The sequence below is a fragment of the Leucoraja erinacea genome, chromosome 13 (assembly GCF_028641065.1).
Source record: "Leucoraja erinacea ecotype New England chromosome 13, Leri_hhj_1, whole genome shotgun sequence".
Taxonomy (NCBI): domain Eukaryota; kingdom Metazoa; phylum Chordata; class Chondrichthyes; order Rajiformes; family Rajidae; genus Leucoraja; species Leucoraja erinaceus.
The window spans coordinates 27677607-27695615 of NC_073389.1; the positions used below are offsets into that span (position 1 = coordinate 27677607).

The 18009-nt window shown below is 46.6% G+C and overlaps 1 protein-coding gene across 1 annotated transcript in view; it reads left to right on the forward strand.

The window, feature by feature from the left end:
* The window catches only part of LOC129702744 (prostaglandin F2 receptor negative regulator-like), a 43736-nt gene that overhangs the window by 16527 nt on the left and 9200 nt on the right, over positions 1-18009 (forward strand). Inside the window, exons 2-5 of the mRNA XM_055644685.1 lie at positions 9583-9948; positions 10769-11197; positions 12869-13252; positions 15795-16217. Coding sequence (XP_055500660.1) covers positions 9583-9948; positions 10769-11197; positions 12869-13252; positions 15795-16217 — 1602 coding nt within the window. The remainder of the gene's footprint in view (positions 1-9582; positions 9949-10768; positions 11198-12868; positions 13253-15794; positions 16218-18009) is intronic.

Genomic DNA, 18009 nt, shown 5'->3' on the forward strand with positions numbered 1-18009 from the left:
GCACCGCCATTCATTGTGATCATGGCTGATCGTCCCCAATCAATAACCCGTGCCTGCCTTCTCCCCATATCCCTTGACTCCACTAGCCCCTAGAGCTCTATCTAACTCTCTCTTAAATCCATCCAGTGGTTTGGCCTCCACTGCCCTCTGTGGCAGGATATTCCACAAATCCACAACTCTGGGTAAAAACGTTTTTTCTCACCTCAGTCTTAAATGGCCTCCCCTTTATTCTAAGGCTGTGGCCCTTGGTTCTGGACTCGCCCAACATTGGGAACATTTTTCCTGCATCTAGCTTGTCCAGTCCTATTATAATTTTATATGTAAATATATGTTATCCAGCATCTCAGGAGAAAAGGAAGAGGTGATTTTTCGGGTCGACACCCTTCTTCCGAATGAGAGGGTGCAGGAAAACTAGAGATATGAAAAGGAATGAAGAACAAATTTCATAAGTCATAGGAGCAGAATTAGACCATTCGGCCCATCAAGTCTACTCTGCCATTCCACCATGGCTGATCTATATTTCCCTCTCAACCACATTTTCCTGCCTTCTCCCCATAACCCCTGGCACTAATCAAGAACCTATGAATCTCCAACTTAAAAATATCCATAAAAAATGAATCAAAAGGTGTACAAAAGAGCAAATCAAAGCCAGCAATCATGATCAAGGAAATGTGGAGCCCACAGTGGTCCATTGTAGGCTGTGGAGAAGGTGATAATGTGAAACTAAGCAGGACGACAGTGATACTAGTAGGGCGACTAGGGTGGGGGAGGGACAGAGAGAGAGAGGGAATGCAAGGGCCACTTGAAGTTAGGGAAATCAATTTTCATACCGCTGGATTGTAAGCTGCCCAAGCAAAATATGAGGTGCTGTTCCTTCAATTTGTGGGTGGCCTCTGACAATGGAGGAGGTCTAGGACGGAAAGGTCAGTGTGGGAATGGGAGGTGGAGTTAGAGAGCTTGGTAACCAGGAGATCGCGTAGGCCAATGCGGGCTTGGCGAGGTGTTCAGCGAAACGATGGCCCAGTCTGCGCTTGTTCTCGCCGATATATAGGAGTGCACACCCAGAACTGTGGATACAGTAGTTGAGGTTGGAGTTTAATGATTCAGTACTGCTTTATTTATCACAAATGCAAGTGCATATATTACACATGCGGGCGCCGCCATTTTTGGTTGCATTATTATTCAAAGTCTGGTCGGCCCACCTGGCCATCTTTGGGTCCCGAGGGCGCCCCCTGCAGCCTAGGTTGAAGGCGTTGGAGGCATAACACCGGATCACCCTCCTCCATGGGGAGTTACAAGTGAACCTCTGCCTCACCTGAAAGGACCGTTGTGGTCCCTGGACAGAGTCGAGGGAGGAGGTATAGCGACAGGTGTTGCACCTCCTGCGGTTGCAGGGGAAAGTACCTGTAGAGGGGGTGGTTTGGGTGGCAAGGGATGCGTTAACCAGGCGGTTGCGGAGGGAAGGGTCTTTGCGGAAAGGGGTGGAGATGGGAAGATGTGGTCCATGGATACCTCGAGAGGATGGGTGAGCTGACTGGGGGCAAACCTCCCATGCCCTGGGTGACGATCTGGGGCTTCCGAGGTCGGCTGCGGAAGGCGAGGGGACGGCGCGCTTTGTGTTAATTCCCAGAATCGCGTTTTACACAAAGTAACATTTTTATTTTCCTCTGCGTTACTGATTTACCAACTTTGGGATAGGGATTGCAAATGTGTAAATTAGGCACAATATTTCTTTTGGAGATGCAAGGAACTGCAGATGGTGAAATCTGGAGAAAAGTGGAAGCAAAATGAATGTCAGTATTATTTTCTTTGGATAATTCTTCTCAGCATTGAGTCCCTTCGCAATTCTATTCTAGCACCTTGTTATTCGATACACAAGGAACTGCAGGATCTGGAAACTCAAGCAAAACACAAAATGCTGGAGGAACTCAGCGGGTCAGGCAGCATCTGTGGAAGGAAATGGACAGAACACATCTCCCTGCACACACACACCCTGCCTGACTTGCTGAGTTCCTCCAGCAGTTCGTGGTTCATTCAAGATTTCAGCTTATCTGGTTTCTTGTGCATCCTGGGATAATAATAATAATATGATTCGGTTTATAACGAAGCATGGTGGGAAATAAGCTGGGTTTCTGTAGGAAAGTTGTGATGAAGGGTCAAGTAGCTGGGAGAAGGCAGGAGAATGGGGTTGAGAGGGGGAGATAGATCAACCATGATTGAATGGTGGACGAGACTATGGGCTGAATGGCCTACTTCTGCTCCTATGACATGGACTTGGGTCATAGAGCCATACAGCGTGGAAACAGGCCCTTCGGCCTAACTCGCCCACATTTCCCAGCTACACTAGTCCCACTGCCTGCATTTGGCCCATATTGCTCTAAATTATCAAATGTTTCTGAGATTTTCTTAAACATCTGCCTCAACTATCTCCTCTGGCAACCCATTCCATATGCCCACCACCATTTGTGTGAAACGTTACCCCTCAAGTTCTTATTAAATATTTCCTCCCTCGCCTTAAACCTGTCCTCTGGTTCTTGATTCCCCTACTATGGGCAAGAGACTCTATGTCTCCCGATCTATTCCACTCATGATTTTGTATACCTCTATCAGATCACCCCTCATCCCTGTGCACTCCTAGGAATAGTCCCAGCCTGCTCAACCTCTCCCTGCAGCTCAGGCCCTTGTGTCCTGGCAACATCCTCGCAAATCTTCTCTGTACCCTTTCCATCTTATGGCTGAACAAATTCCTTTTTTCTTGCCGTTCAAATAACCAGCATGAAATTGAAAATCGTTTGACGTTACCGAATCTTGTGGAGACAAGGAGAACCGCAGATGCTGGGATCTTGTGTAGAGCATAAAGTGCTGGAGGAACTCGGCGGGTCAGGCAGCATCTGTGGAGGGAATGGATGGGCGACCTTTCAATCTGAAGAAGGGTGTCCACCAGAAACGTCACCCGTCTGTGTCCTCCACAGATGCTGTCTGACCCACTGAGTTTCTCCAGCACTTTGTGGCTCTTTTTGTAAAGCAGCATCTGCAGTTCATTGTGTCTACATGTGTGGTGTTTGCATGAACTGGCTGTGATTGCTTGTGCTTCCCTCAAGTGCTCCAACGCTGGTTGTGAGTATAATGGCTGATGTAAATGCACAATTGGGACATAAAACTGAGGAGCGTGGTGGAGGGGCATGTGAGAAAGAATAAGCTGCAGGAAAATGGGACTGGTGGAAATGCTCTAAAAGCTGGCATTGACTTGATGGGGTGAATGGCCTCGAATGTCCCAGGGAAACATGAGAGGTGTAACAAAAGTAGTGGAGAGGAAACGTGAGTGAAATGGCTTCTGGAAAACTGATAACATTTTCTGTAGTCCTTCATAAGGTTGTTCACTGAAATAGAAGCTTGTGAAATTGAATGCAAGTTATTGATCTAGCTGAGTAGTATGAGAGGCTGTAAAGATAATGGCTGTGCAGGTGTGACAAGTCGTGTCCCTCAAGGTTAGGTAATCTAAGTCCAACTATTCACTTTTTATAGCCACGTTTGATGACTGGCTGTGTATCCAATCTTGCTAATGTTTTAGACGTAAAGGACATTGACAGCAGTATAGATAAATTAAGATTCAAAGATTAATTGAATGAGCAATACAGCTAAGACATTTCAACCTAGACAAGTGTGAAGCCATTCATTTTAGACTTAAAAGTGACTGAATGTACAGTAGATAACACAGAACCAGTGTGAGTGGGTTGCTGAGGACTCGTTGGGTCTAAAAATCTTTTTTCAATGCTGTATCACTAAACTAAACTGAAGATCGATTGATTTGAGCGAACACCGAAACAAAATTTCAACCTCGATTGTAGACATAAAGAATGGATAGAACATAGATAGAACGTAGAACAGTACTGCACAGGAACAGGCCCTCAGGCCACAATGTCTGTGCCAATCATGATGCCAAGACGAGACACATCAAGTCAAGTCAAGTTTATTTGTCACATACACATACGAGATGTGCAGTGAAATGAAAGTGGCAATGCTCGCGGACTTTTGTGCAAAAGACAAACAACAAAACAACAAACAACAACATGGTGCTGGAGTAACTCAGCTGGCCGGGCAGCATCTCTGGAGAACATGGATAAGTCACATTTTGGGTCAGGAACTTAATTCAGATTGAAAGTTCCCCACCCAAGACGTTACCTATCCATGTTCGCCAGAGATGCTGCCTGATCTGCTGAGTTACTCCAGCACTTAATGTCTTTTTATGTAAACCAGTATCTACAGTTCCTTGTATCTGCATGATATCAAGGTAGGAGAATGGGGTTGAGAGGGAAAGATAAATCAGCCATGATTCAATATTGGTGCCAACATTATGGGCCAAATGGCCTAATTCTGCTCATATGAATTGTGAACTATGAATTTATCACTTCCGGACCCTAATAATCTGAAGCTATTTGTTTACATGAATATGCTGCTGTGGCGATGAGGAACATCTTTGCATTGTTGAGGCTTAGACAATGTTTGTCTTTACCAGCTGCTGGATTCTGCTTCTGAAAGCAGTGCTGAACAAGACTGGACAAATGGACAGATTAATGGAGTACAGGTCCACCACCGATTTTCCTGCAAATGGTGGTCCGGCACCTCCTATAATCCGGACTAAATTACGAGAGTGCACTTGAAATCCGTCCCTGTAAATATGTGGTGCCTCGGCCGGGTGAGGCGGCCGCTCTCGACCTCATCGGGGCATCGTGGCTGATTGGCAGGTCGAGTTTCCCTCCTGCGGCTGGTTCTCTGGAACTCCAGCCCGACTGGAGCCGGCAGATCTGTTCCCATAGCCAACTTTGCGGCCAGTATCTCGGCCCTTCAGCTGCCAAGGTGGAGAGGCCGACAGAGGTCACGGCCTGCAAGAGGAGTTGATTGGTACCATGACCTCTGTTGGTCCGGCAAAACGGATAATCCGGAAAGACTCTGGAATGAAGTGTGCTGGAAGGTCGGTGGTGGTCCTGTACCCCATGACTTTGTAGATAAGGAAAGGTCTTGGCATGTCCACAGTGTTAATTGTTAATTAACTAGACTTTTATTCTAGTTCCTTAAAAAGTTCATAAGACGTAGAAGCAAAATTAGGCCATTTGATCCATCAAGTCTACTTTGCCATTTGATCACGGCTGATCTATCTTTCCCTCTCAACCCCATACTCCTGCCTTCTCCCCATACTAATCAAGAACCTGACATTTTCTGCTTTAGATTCCTGGTGACTTGGCCTCCACAGACGTCTGGAACAGTCACAAATACTGTACATAGATACAATCAGTTCAAACCCAGGTACAATAGGTAGAGCAAAGTTAGCATAGTAGCGCATCACTTCCTCAGACAAAGCCTACGTTTTGGGGTTTTGAAAAGCTAGTTGACGTATATATGGGACTCTTAATGACGTTTATATTTTACGAAGGCAGTATAGTTCATGAGAAAAGCTAGTTTCTGAGACAGCACAGAAACATACATCTGTTTAAAGTTGGGAAAGGGAGGGTAGCTGAATTAGTTTGTCACAATAGACCACCGTGGTGCAGCGGTAGAGTTGCTGCCTCACAGCGCCAGAGACCTGCATTTGATCCTCACTGCAGGTGTAGTCAGTACGGAGTTTGTACCTTCTCCCTGTGATAGCGCGGGTTTCCTCCCACATCCCAAAGATGTGCAGGTTTGTAGCTTTTGTTAACTGTCCCTAGTGTGTAGGACACTACTACTACACGAGGTGAGCGCTGGTCGGCATGGACTTGGTGGGCAGAAGGGCCTATTTCCACGCTGTATCTCTAAAACTTAACTAAGCCACCTGCAGTGGGTATAATGGAAAATTCACACATCCATTTCAGGGACGAATGAGGGAGTTTGCATCTCATCAGATGTCATGGGCCGTTGGGTTTCTATTTAGCTTGACATTACGATGTTGGTCCTAACTGGATTTGTCTATCAGAATGTTTCCAGATGGTGGACTTCAGCAATCCACTGACACTATATTTCACGTTCTTCCCTCCGGTGAAGTTGAGAACTAATTTGATTGGTGCATCTACTACATAAAGATGCGTACCTCTGCAAATGATCCACATGCAAAACAGGCTCATGCAAGTCAACACTATGCTCCCAAGAATGTAATTTAAGGAAATTGGATGCAAATTTCATTCCCCATGTCTTAAAACATAGAAGCAGAATTAGGCCATTTGGCCCATCGAGTCTACTCTGCCATTTGATCATGGCTGATCTATCTTTCCCTCAACCCCATTCTCCCCATAATCTTTGACATTCTTACTGATAACATGCATCTTGAGTCCAGTAAAGTAGAAGGGACTTGAACTATTGACTGCAACAATGCACCAGTATGCTGGTTTACCAAAAAAGAACACAGAGTGCTGGAGTAACTCAGAGGGTCGGGCAGCATCTCTAGAGGATATGGATTGGTGACGTCTCGAGTTGTGATCCTTCTTCAGTCTGAGGGGTGGGGTGGTGCAGTGGAGGGGATTCAGCACTGGGTCTGCCCCATCTGTGACCAGAATCCCCTCCCCCCCCCCCCCCCCCCCCCCCCCCCCAAAGACTGATGACTGAACGGAAACATTGCATTTACTTTCCCTTCACAGATGCTGCCTGACCTGAGTTCCTCCAGCACTGTCTGTTCTCACTAAAGCGGTGTTAAGGTTGAAAACAGCAAACAATGGATTCCCTAAAGAAACACAATATTGTTTACCAGAGATGCTACCTGACCCGCTGTTACTCCAGCACTTTGTGTCTTTTTAGCTTGCAAACCAGCATCTGCAGTTTTGAATTCCAATCCAGGCGACACTCTGTGTTCTGGTCCCAGAAGCGGATGTGAAATCACACATTACAATTGCTCACTCCCAACAGCAGCATTTCTTACTTTTTATAATGTTTCTTTTCCCAACATTTTATAATAAAAAATAAGGAGGCATATTTTTTCAGATTGACAGCAAAATATTATTGTCTAATGAGATAAATATTAGCACAGGAAAGGGAACTGCTTTATGCAGGTAAAACATTTCCTTATCCTTGGGTGCTGGGTTTCTGAAGTTATTGCCCAGCCTCCCGCAAGCTCCAATACTTCTTTGTTCATGTTTCTTTTGTGCTACGCAACCCTACAAAGTAATCTAATCTTGCATAATTTGGTAACCCTGGACACCAATTCTTAATATGCAAAAAAATCTGGCAGTGAGTACTGTCCCTAGTTCATCAATTGCTTTTATTATCGCTACTTTGTTCTTGGTTAGAAGGTGTGGAACCTTGCCCACGCTCTCACCTCAACAGACTGAACAGTTGATTTATCTCTAGTCCTAGGGCCTTCACGTTTGTGTTCCTCAATTGTTCAATGCTACCTTATTGTCACGTGTACCCAAATACAGTGACATTCTTTGCTTTGCATCGATGACATAATGTTACCTCATTTCAAGACTGAAGTTGAGGTTATAATGTATCTCTTGAAGGTAGATCAGAAGAATTTATGAGGATGTTGCCAGGACTCGAGGGCGTGAGCTATAGGGAGACGTTATGCAGGCTAGGACTCTATTCCTTGAAGCGCAGGAGGATGAGGGGTGATCTTATAGAAGTGTACAAGATCATGAGGGGAATAGATCTGGTAGGCGCACAGTCTTTTGCCCAGAGTAAGGGAATCGAGCAGGTGGGACTAGTGTAGATAGAACTTGTTGGTCAGTGTGGGTAAGTTCGGTTGAAGGGCCTGTTTCCATACTGTATGATTCTATGATTCTATAAGAGTCTGCACCTGTACTATCTGAAGAGGGGTATCTACCCAATTGTAGTCTATCCATTCCTGCCAGAGATGATTCCTTCAGCACTTTGTACTTTAATCTAGAATGCATTGTTGTTTAATGTTAGAAATTAAAAGAATTGAAGCATTTAAAGTATTGTCTGCAGTTCTGGTCGCCCACTTCAGGAACAATGTGGAATGCTTTGGAGAGGGTGCAGAAGAGGATGTTGCCTAGATTAGAGGGTATTACCTATAAAGTGAGGTTAAACAGACTTGGATTGTTTTTTCTCTGGAATATTGGATGTCGAGGGGAAACCTGATAGAAGTGTATAAAATTATGAGAGGTATAGATGTGGTAGACAGTCAGAACGTTTTTCCCAGGATGTAATGTCAAACAGCTTTATGGTGAGAAGGGCAAAGTTTAAACAAGATGTGTAGTGGCATTTAAGAAACTTTTTGATCGGCACATGGCTATGCAAGTAATGAGAGGATAGGAAACAAAGAAACATAGAAAATAGGTGCAGAAGTAGGCCATTCGGCCCTTCAAGCCTGCACCGCCATTCAATATGATCATGGCTGATCATCCAACTCAGTATCCTGTTCCTGCCTTCTCTCCATACCCCCTGATCCCTTTAGCCACAAGGGCCATATCTAACTCCCTCTTAATTATAGCCAATGAACTGGCCTCAGCTACCTTCTGCGGCAGAGAATTCCAGAGATTCACCACTCTCTGTGTGAAAAAAGTTTTCCTCATCTCGGTCCTAAAAGATTTCCCCTTTATCCTTAAACTGTGACCCCTTGTTCTGGACTTCCCCAACATCGGGAACAATCTTCCTGCATCTAGCCTGTCCAACCCCTTAAGAATTTTGTACGTTTCTATAAGATCCCCCCTCAACCTTCTAAATTCTAGCGAGTACAAACCGAGTCTATCCAGTCTTTCTTCATATGAAAGTCCTGACATCCCAGGAATCACGAGCAGGCAGAGATGATTATATAACTTGGCATCATGTTTTGCACGGACTATGTGGGCCGAAGGGCCTGATCCTGTGCTGTACCTTCTACCTGTTCTATGTTCGAAAACCCAATGCGTCTGGATGTTATATACTATTATCTTCAATAATTGCACATTTTAAGAATGCAAAACTTAACATATTAGCTTCTAAGGTTAATCTCTGTTCAGATCCCCCCCCCCCCCCCCTTTTCTCTCTTTCCCTCTTACCTCCTACATCCGTTCTCCCCCCCCTTCCCCACCCAACACTTCTCTGCAAATCCTTATCGCTAATATTTCCTGTATTGCTTTGAGAGTCGGCTTCTATGGCGGATCTTGCATTGTAAATGCTGTATTCATTATTCTGCTTGATTAAGAAGATGCCAGCCTCTTTGCCAGTTAATTGGGTTTTTTTTAATAACTGCTTCCATTTTCAGCAATTTCAAATATTCTATGTATTACAGGAGCAGAATTAGGCCATTTGGTCCATCAAGTCTACTCTGCCATTCCATCATGGCTGATCTATCTTTCCTGCTCAACCACATTCTCCTGCCTTCTCCTCGTAACCCCTGACACCCTTACTAATCAAGACTCTTTCCATCTCCACCTTACAAATACTCACTGACTTGGCCTCCCCAGCCTCTGTGGCAATGAATTCCACAGATTCACCACCCTCTGACTAAAGACATTCCTCCTCATCACCTTTCTAAAGGTACCTCCTATTATTCTGAACTGTGCCCTCTGGTCCTAGACTCTCCCACTAGTGGAAACATCCTCTCCACATCCACTCTGTCCAGGCCTAATTACAAGAGTGGTCATCGTTTGCTTGTTTTTCTGTGTCTTGCAGGGCTGACTTTGGGTCGTGTGGTAAAAGTTCCGACCGGTCCCTTGTACCGTGTGGTGAAAACGCCCGTCAGTGTTCCCTGCAATGTCAGCGCCTACGAAGGGCCCTCGGAGCAAAATTTCGATTGGTTTGTGTTCCGCAACGGCGGATTGGTGAAGGTGATCAGTACGTTGGAAGTCGAGTTTTCCGATGCCGAGTACAAGGACAAAGTAGCGGCCGGTGACATTTGGGTGGAGAGGCTGGGTGACAGCTCTGTTGAGCTGCGCTTCAGAAGTGTAAAGTTCGAGGATGAGGGGAGATATGATTGCCAAACTCCCAGTACAGACGAAAACAGTAGAGGAAATTATGAAGCCCGTGTGAGTTTAAAGGGTAAGTTCCACCCTTTGTGCTATTAATTTTGATTGCATCTGTATAAATGTTTCTTAAACGTTGTAATAGTACCTTCCCTAACTATCTCCTCCGGCAGCTTGTTCCACATACCCACCACCCTTTGTGTGGGCAAAGTTAGCCTTCAAGTTCCTATTAAATCATACCCGCGTTTTGTTTAGTTGGTAATCTTGATGCATTCGTTTATCAGTGTCATAGAGTGAAACAGCGCGGAAACAATTTGCCCACACCAACCAACATGTCCCATCTACACTAGTCCAATATGCCAGCTTTGGGTCCACATCCCTCCAAACCTGACCTATCCGTGTACCTGTCTAATTGTTTCTTAAACGTTGCAATAGTCCCTGTCTCAACTACCTCCTCTGGCTCACAAAAATGCTGGAGAAACTCAGCGGGTGCAGCAGCATCTATGGAGCGAAGGAAATAGGCAACGTTTCGGGCCGAAACCCTTCTTCAGTGAAGAAGGGTTTCGGCCCGAAACGTTGCCTATTTCCTTTGAAGAAGGGTTTCGGCCCGAAACGTTGCCTATTTCCTTCGCTCCATAGATGCTGCTGCACCCGCTGAGTTTCTCCAGCATTTTTGTGTACCTTCGATTTTCCAGCATCTGCAGTTCCTTCTTGAATACCTCCTGTGGCTGTTTCACACACCCACCACCCTTTGTGTGAAAAAGTTACCCCTCAAATTCCTATTATATCTTTCTCCCTTCACCTTAAACCTTTGTCCTCCGGTTCTCGATCTCGCTACTCCTATGCAAGAGACACTGTGCGTCTACCCGAACTAATCCTCTCATGATTTCCTACAGTGATTCCTGATAAACTCGCTGTGCTGCCTGCAAAGTCCAGAAGCCTAACCAACACAAACCACACAGAAGGGACGCCAATGGAGATTGAGTGTGTTGCATCAACGTCAACATCGTCAACAGTTTCCACCCATCTCTCTGTCACGTGGCAGTTGACCAAAAACGGAGGTGGTCCAGAGGACATCCTGTCCTTCACTGCAGATGATCAGTTACTGCCCGGGGCTTCGTACACCGATCGATATTGGCACGGCGACGTTAGGATGAACTTGGAGGGAAACGGCGTCTTCAGACTCGTCGTTGACCACTTGCTGCTGGAGGACAGTGGTGTCTACTCTTGTGTGGCAGCCGAGTGGGTCAAAGAAGATGGCTTCAACTGGAAGAAGCTCCATGAGAAAGAGGCAACCATCAAAACCATCAGAGTTCAGCCATTAGGTACCTCGTTGCCAGATCCTCAGTTGGATTTTGACAGATAGGTGAACCGCCCATTTTAATGGGTGGATCCACAGTTTGGATGGAGCTGGTGGGACAGGTGTGAAGAGGGAGGTGGTGGGACGGACATGAAAGGGAGTTGGGAGGAACATGAGGAGAGAGTAGGGACAGCCATGAAGAGAGAGTTGGGACAGACATGGAGGGAGTTGGTGGGACAGTTGGTTGGGGTGGGGAGTGAGGAGGGAGTTGGGATGGGAGTGAGGAGGGAGTTGGGATGGGAGTGAGGAGGGAGGTTGATGGGATAGGCTGTATGCGCAAGATTTGCGTGTGATAATTAGTGCTCTCAAAACCGGGAAGGAATTAAAGGGAGGTGTATTTTGCAAAATCTGCATTATATTTGACTAATCTTAGCAGAATCAAATTGAGAATACACAGGTACATGGTTTAAATGCGAGGGGACCAAGGGGACACTTTTTCCTTAGGGTTACGAGATTGTGGAAGGTGCCTTTATATACATCGAAGATAATAGACACAAAATGCTGGCGTATCTCCCAAAAACATCGCCTATTTCTTTTCTCCAGAGATGCTGCCTGACCCGCTGAGTTACTCCAGCATTTTACATAGAAACATAGAAAATAGGTGCTTGAGTAGGCCATTTGGCTCTTCGAGTCAGCACCGCCATTCAATACGATCATGGCTGATCATCCAAAAATCAGTATCCCGTTTCAGCTTTCTCCCCATATCCCTTGAATCCCTTAACCCTAAGAGCTAAATCTAACTCTCTTGAAAACATCCAGTGAATTGGCCTCCACTGCCTTCTGTGGCAGAGAATTCCACAGATTGCTTTCTGTGGCAGAGAATTCCACAGATTTTGTGTCTACCTTCGGTATAAACCAGCATCTGTAGTTCCATTGTAAGCCAACATAATTGTTGAAGCAATTCCTCTGGGTTGCTCCAAGATAATTAATTGCCAGTATCACCATGTGTGGAAAGGTTCAAAAGCTGGGTGAAGGAGATGGGTGTGGATATACAGGTATGCCAGATGCCTGGAATTACTGCTTGAAGGGGGAGTTAATGGCACAGGCATGAAGAGAGGGCTGAGTATGTTCCGAAGTGCTAGACATACTCGATGGGTTGGGCAGCATCTGTGGTGAGAATGGATGGGTGACATTTCGGGTCGGGATCCTCCTTTAGACTGAATTCAGACTTTTTGAGAATGAAGAAGGGTCCCAACCTAACATATTGCCTGTCCATTGCTCAAGATTCCAGCATCTGCAGTTCCTTGTGCATATGCTTTGAGTAAATGTATTTCTACTAATTTTTATTTTGATCATTTGCATGACCATTAATTGCCATGACGCTTTTGGGACAGAATAGGACTATTAATCTCAGATGTAGTAGAAGCAAAGAACTGCAGATGCTGGTTTACAAAAAAAATACACCGTGCTGGAGTCCGGCAGCGTCTCTGGAAAGCATAGATGGGTGATGTTTCGGGTTAGGACCCATCTTCAGACTCTGTAGAAGGCTCCCGACCGGAAGCATCACCTATCCATGTTCTCCAGAGATGCTGCCTGACCCACTGAGTTACTCCAGCACTTGGTGTCCTTCATCGAGCTTGAAATACTCTTTGCAGGGAGGAAGTTTTTACTAAAGAATGTGATTTCTGTGTTACAGCCCAGACTCTAAACGTCTCTGCAAGCGGAGGGACCCTCATGTTGAACAAAGGTGACGAGATTGATCTTGTTTGCAGTGTAACTGGTGCCGATGACTTCAGTGTTGAGGTTGGCTGGTATTTCAGCACATCTCTGCCGACGGATACTCAAAGCAGCAAACTTCTGGTGCACATGAACCTTGCAGCCATCGTCAACAACTCGGACTTTGTCACGTTAAACAGGATTAGCGGCAGCGAATACAGACTGAGAGTGCAACAAGCCGACGAAGGAGACAGTGGATATTACTACTGTGCTGCCTCTGTTTGGGTCCCACATACCAATGGGTTAAAGCGCAACGCAGCAGCGAAGACCTCCGATCCTCTCCACGTCACTGTGACACTTCTAGGTAATCTCTTCCTTTAGACTTTAGAGATACAGCGCAGGGAAACAGGCGCGCCAGTCTGCGCCAACCAGGGATCACCCTGCACACAAGTTGTATCCTACCCACAAGGGATATGTGCCATTTACAGCAGACAATTAACCTACAAACCCGCATATCTTTGGAGTGTGAAAGGAAACCAGTGCACCCACAGAACACCCACACAGTCATAGGGAGAAAGTAAAACTCCGCAGTCAGCACCCACATTCAGGCTCGAATCCAGGTCTCTGGCGCTGCAGGGCAGCACCTCTACTGCTGCACCACTATGCCGCCCTAACAATCGAGAGTTTTGGAAAACTTCCTTAAAGATCTTCCTTCGTCGTTTTGCATGTGCGAGTAATTGTGTATAATTAGCAACATCACATGAAGTTTAGCGAGCATGGAATGCCTTTGTGTTGACTGCAAGTGACTCCTTGACATTGCGCAGTGCTGAAATAGGATCGATTCTAATGGTTAATTATATGAAGATAAATGAATGGTTGTCATTGCAAAGAATGCTGGTTAGAAGCATGTTTTTCCAATTTACACTTTGTGGTTTAGCAAAGCCATTGTAGAGAAAAGGACATTCTAGCTTCCTTCTGAAAGGAAGGTCGCGGCACAGTGGTTTGGCAGCAGAGTTGCTGCCCTACAGTGCCAGAGATCCGGGTTCCACCCTGACTAAGGATAGCGTCCATCTGGAATTTTTTACGTTTTCCCTGTGATCGCGTGGGTTTTTTCCGGGTGCTCCCATTCTCCAAAGACATGCAGATTTGTAGATTTACAAAAAAGTTGGAGAAGCTCAGCGGGTGCAGCAGCATCTATGGAGCGAAGGAAATAGGCAACGTTTCGGGCCGAAACTGGCCCGAAACGTTGCTTATTTCCTTCGCTCCATAGATGCTGCTGCACCCGCTGAGTTTCTCCAGCTTTTTTGTGTACCTTCGATTGTCCAGCATCTGCAGTTCCTTCTCAAACAGGTTTGTAGGTTAGTTGGCTTTGGTAAAAGATGTCCCTAATTTGTAGGAAAATGCTGGAGTACGTGTGATTACTGGTTGGCGTGGACTCGGTGGGCTGATGGTCCTGTTTCCACACTGCATGTCTAAACTACCAAATTAGCCTTCAGATAAGATTCACAAAGTGCTGGAATAACTCAGCAGCTCAGGGAGCTTATCTGGAGAATATGGATAAGATAGACACAATGCCTTGCCTAGCAAGAGCCTATCAATATCCAGAGGTTTTTAGGGTGTTATTCAGATCCTGGCTATAAATCACCCTTAAGTTTCCTGTTTTGATGCATTCTAAATTTTTAGGTTAGAGATTAGAGAGATACAGTGTGGAAACAGGCCCTTCGGCCCACCAAGACCATGCTGACCAATGAGCAAGCTGTACACTAGCAATAGCATTACCGAAGTCCAGTAACCTACACACCTGCTCGTCTTTGGAAGGAGACAGAAGCACCCAGAGAAAGCCCACAGAGTCACGGGGAGAACGTACAAACTCCATACAGAACCATGGTCTCTGGCCTGTAATGCAGCAACTCTAATGCTGCACCACTGTGCCGAATGTGAAAGGTTAATTCTGAAGAAGGGTTCCGACCAGAAATGTCACCCACCAATGTTCACCAACATTCTGTGCACTTTTTTGTGAACTAGCATCTGCAGTTCCTTGTGTCTCTCTGAAAGATTGTTTGATTGATTGATTGATTGATTGATTGATTGATTGATTGAAAAAGACAGCATGGCAACAGGCCCAGAGTCAAAAAAAGGCACAAAGCGCTGGATTAACAGGCAAAGTGTCTGGAGAACATGGATTGCTGACATTTGTGCTAGGAACCTTCTTCAGGCAAATAGACCTCCACAGTCTATTGAAAGGTGACCCCCATAGATAATAACGTTGACATCATATTTTCAGTTGCATTTATATTAAAGAGGAATCTGAAGAAGGGTCATAGAAACATAGAAAATAGGTACAGGAATAGGCCATTAGGCCCTTCGAGCCTGCACCGCCATTCAATATGATCATGGCTGATCATCCAACTCAGTATCCTGTACCTGCCTTCTCTCCACAATCCCTTTAGCCACAAGGGCCACATCTAACTCCCTCTTAAATATAGCCAATGAACTGGCCTCAACTACCTTCTGTGGCAGAGAGTTCCAGAGATTCACCACTCTCTGTGTGAAAAATGTTTTTCACATCTCGGTCCTAAAGGATTTCCCCTCTATCCTCAAACTGTGACCCCCTTGCCCCGACCTGAATCGTCACCTGTCCATGTTCTCCTGAGATGCTGCCTGACCTGCTGAGTTACTCCGGTACTTTGTGTCCTTTTGTGAGAGGCAAACCTCTGTTTTATAAACTGACATCTGGACAGGTACATGGATAGGAAAGGTTTCGAGAGATACGGGCAGGAGGGCCTAGTGTGGATGGGGCATATACGTACGCGTAGGCAAACTGAGATGAAGGGCCTATTTCCATGCTGTATGATGATGACTCTGTGCAGTTGCTTGTGTCCACATCTCTGTTCTAATGTTTGCAGATCCCACGTACACCGTTCTCTCCAGATCCCTGAGGATGCCCAATTCCTCAGGGGACGCAGCGGAACTTGAGTGCGAAGTGTTGGACTTGCACAACGCTGATGAAGCCAAGTTAACCGTGGCCTGGACCTTCAAGCCGAGCGTGTCCAATGGAGTTGCTGGTGAGAGCGGGCTGATAGCGGAGATGGATCAAGATTGGACTCTGAAACTGAACCCTCGCTATAACGAGCGAGCCCAAAAGGGAGAGATAACCTTTACCAAACCCATGCCACATACGTTCAAGTTTCAGATGCAGCATGCATCTGTCTCTGACAGAGGGGAATATTTCTGCAACATTTCTGCCTGGGTTAAACAACGAGGAAACACGTGGATGAAAAAACAGGAAATACTTTCCTCTGCTATTGTTATGGTCTGGAAAACTGAAGGTAAAATGCCCCTCAACTTTCTGTGAGGACATTGTTCCCCTGACCAGTTGCTATGCTGTTATTTTCTTTGGGGGTGACACTGTGCGCAATTTTGGAGTTGCTGCCTTACAGCGCCACAAGCTGCGGGTACTGTCCGATTCATCTCTACCCCATTTCATCTCTACCCCATTGCAGACACTGGACTTTGTCCATGGAACTGGTGCACTGCAATGCCGAGTGGATGATATAGTGGCACAATTGGTAGAGCACAGCTGGCGGAGGTAAAGAGCCTTACAGCCCCAGAGACCCGAGTTTGATTCTGACCTCAGCTTCTGTCTGCGACAGTGGGGGTTTCCTCCGGGTGCTCCGATTTCCACCCACATCCCAAAGATGTGCGGTTTAGTAGATTATTTGGCCCTCTGTAACTTGCCCCTGGTGTGTAAGGAGTGGATGACAATGTGGGATAACATAGAAATAATATGAACAGGTGATCACTGGTCGGCATGTACTCGGTGGGTCAAAGGGCCTGTTTCTTGCTGTATATCTAAACTTGCCGACCAACATGTTCCATCTACACTAGTCCCACCTGCCTGTATTTGACCCATATCCCTCTAAACCTGTCCTATACATGTACCTGTCCAAATGGTTCTTAAACATTGCCTCAACTACCTCCTGCGGCAGCTCGTTCCATACACCCACCGCCCTTTGTGTGAAAAAAACAGATGCAGCATGGAAACAGCCCCTTCGGCCCATCAAGTCTACACTGACCCATTCACACTAGTTCTATGTTATTGAACTTTCTCATCCCCTCCGTACACAGTAGGGGCAATGTACCTACCAACCTGCACGACTTTACAACGTGGCAGGAAACCAGAGCACCCAGAGGAAACCCACGCGGTCACAGGAAGAACGTGCGATCTCCACACAGACAGCACCCGTAGTCAGTATCGAACCTGGCTCTCTGGTGCTGCGAGGCAATGGCTTTACCAGCTATGTCACTGCTGCCCCTGGGGATGGCGTGAGCTGTTTTACAATACAATACAATACAATACAATACAATACAAATTTATTATCATTTGAGCCCCAGTGAGACTCAAACGAAATGTTGTTTCCACAGCCATACAAACAAAGACACTGTCTTACAGACATACACATAATTAAATTCACACAAACATCCATCACAGTGAAGCCACTGTGATGGAAGGCAAGTCTTTTCTCTCCCCTGTTCTCCGTGTCTCTCCCGATGTCCAAGCCCCAGGCGGGCGATGATGAGTCCCACGGCCATTTTAGGCCGCGCGGGGCGATTTACGGCCCCGCTCCCGGTCTGAAAGTCCAAGGTTGGAACCCCCACGGGCGATGGTGAGTCCCACGGCCATGAAGCCGTGCCGGGTGATGTACTGTCCCGGTCCGGGTTGTTCCAACCCCGTGACACCGGCTGGAGAAGTCGCGTTGCGGGAGCTCCGGGAAGCAGTCTCTCTCTCTCCTCCCAGACCCGCGAGCTCCCGATGTCACAGTCCACCGGACCTGCGGCTGCCGGAGCCTGGAGCCTCCGAGCGTGGAGTTGCTGGAGCCTAAGAGCCCCAGTCAGCGAGCCGCAGCAGCGCCGCTCCCCACGCACCGAGGCCGGGCCACCCCCGACGATGGTGAGTCCGCAGATCCGCAGTCTCCGGGACTGGAGCCCCCGGGTCGTTCAGGTTGAAGGCTGGTGCTAGGCCCCAACGACAGCCGAGACCCGACAGGGAAAAAGTCGGGTCTCCCGGACAGGGAAGAGATTTAAACAGTTTCCCCCTCCCCCCCGCCCCCCACATTTACA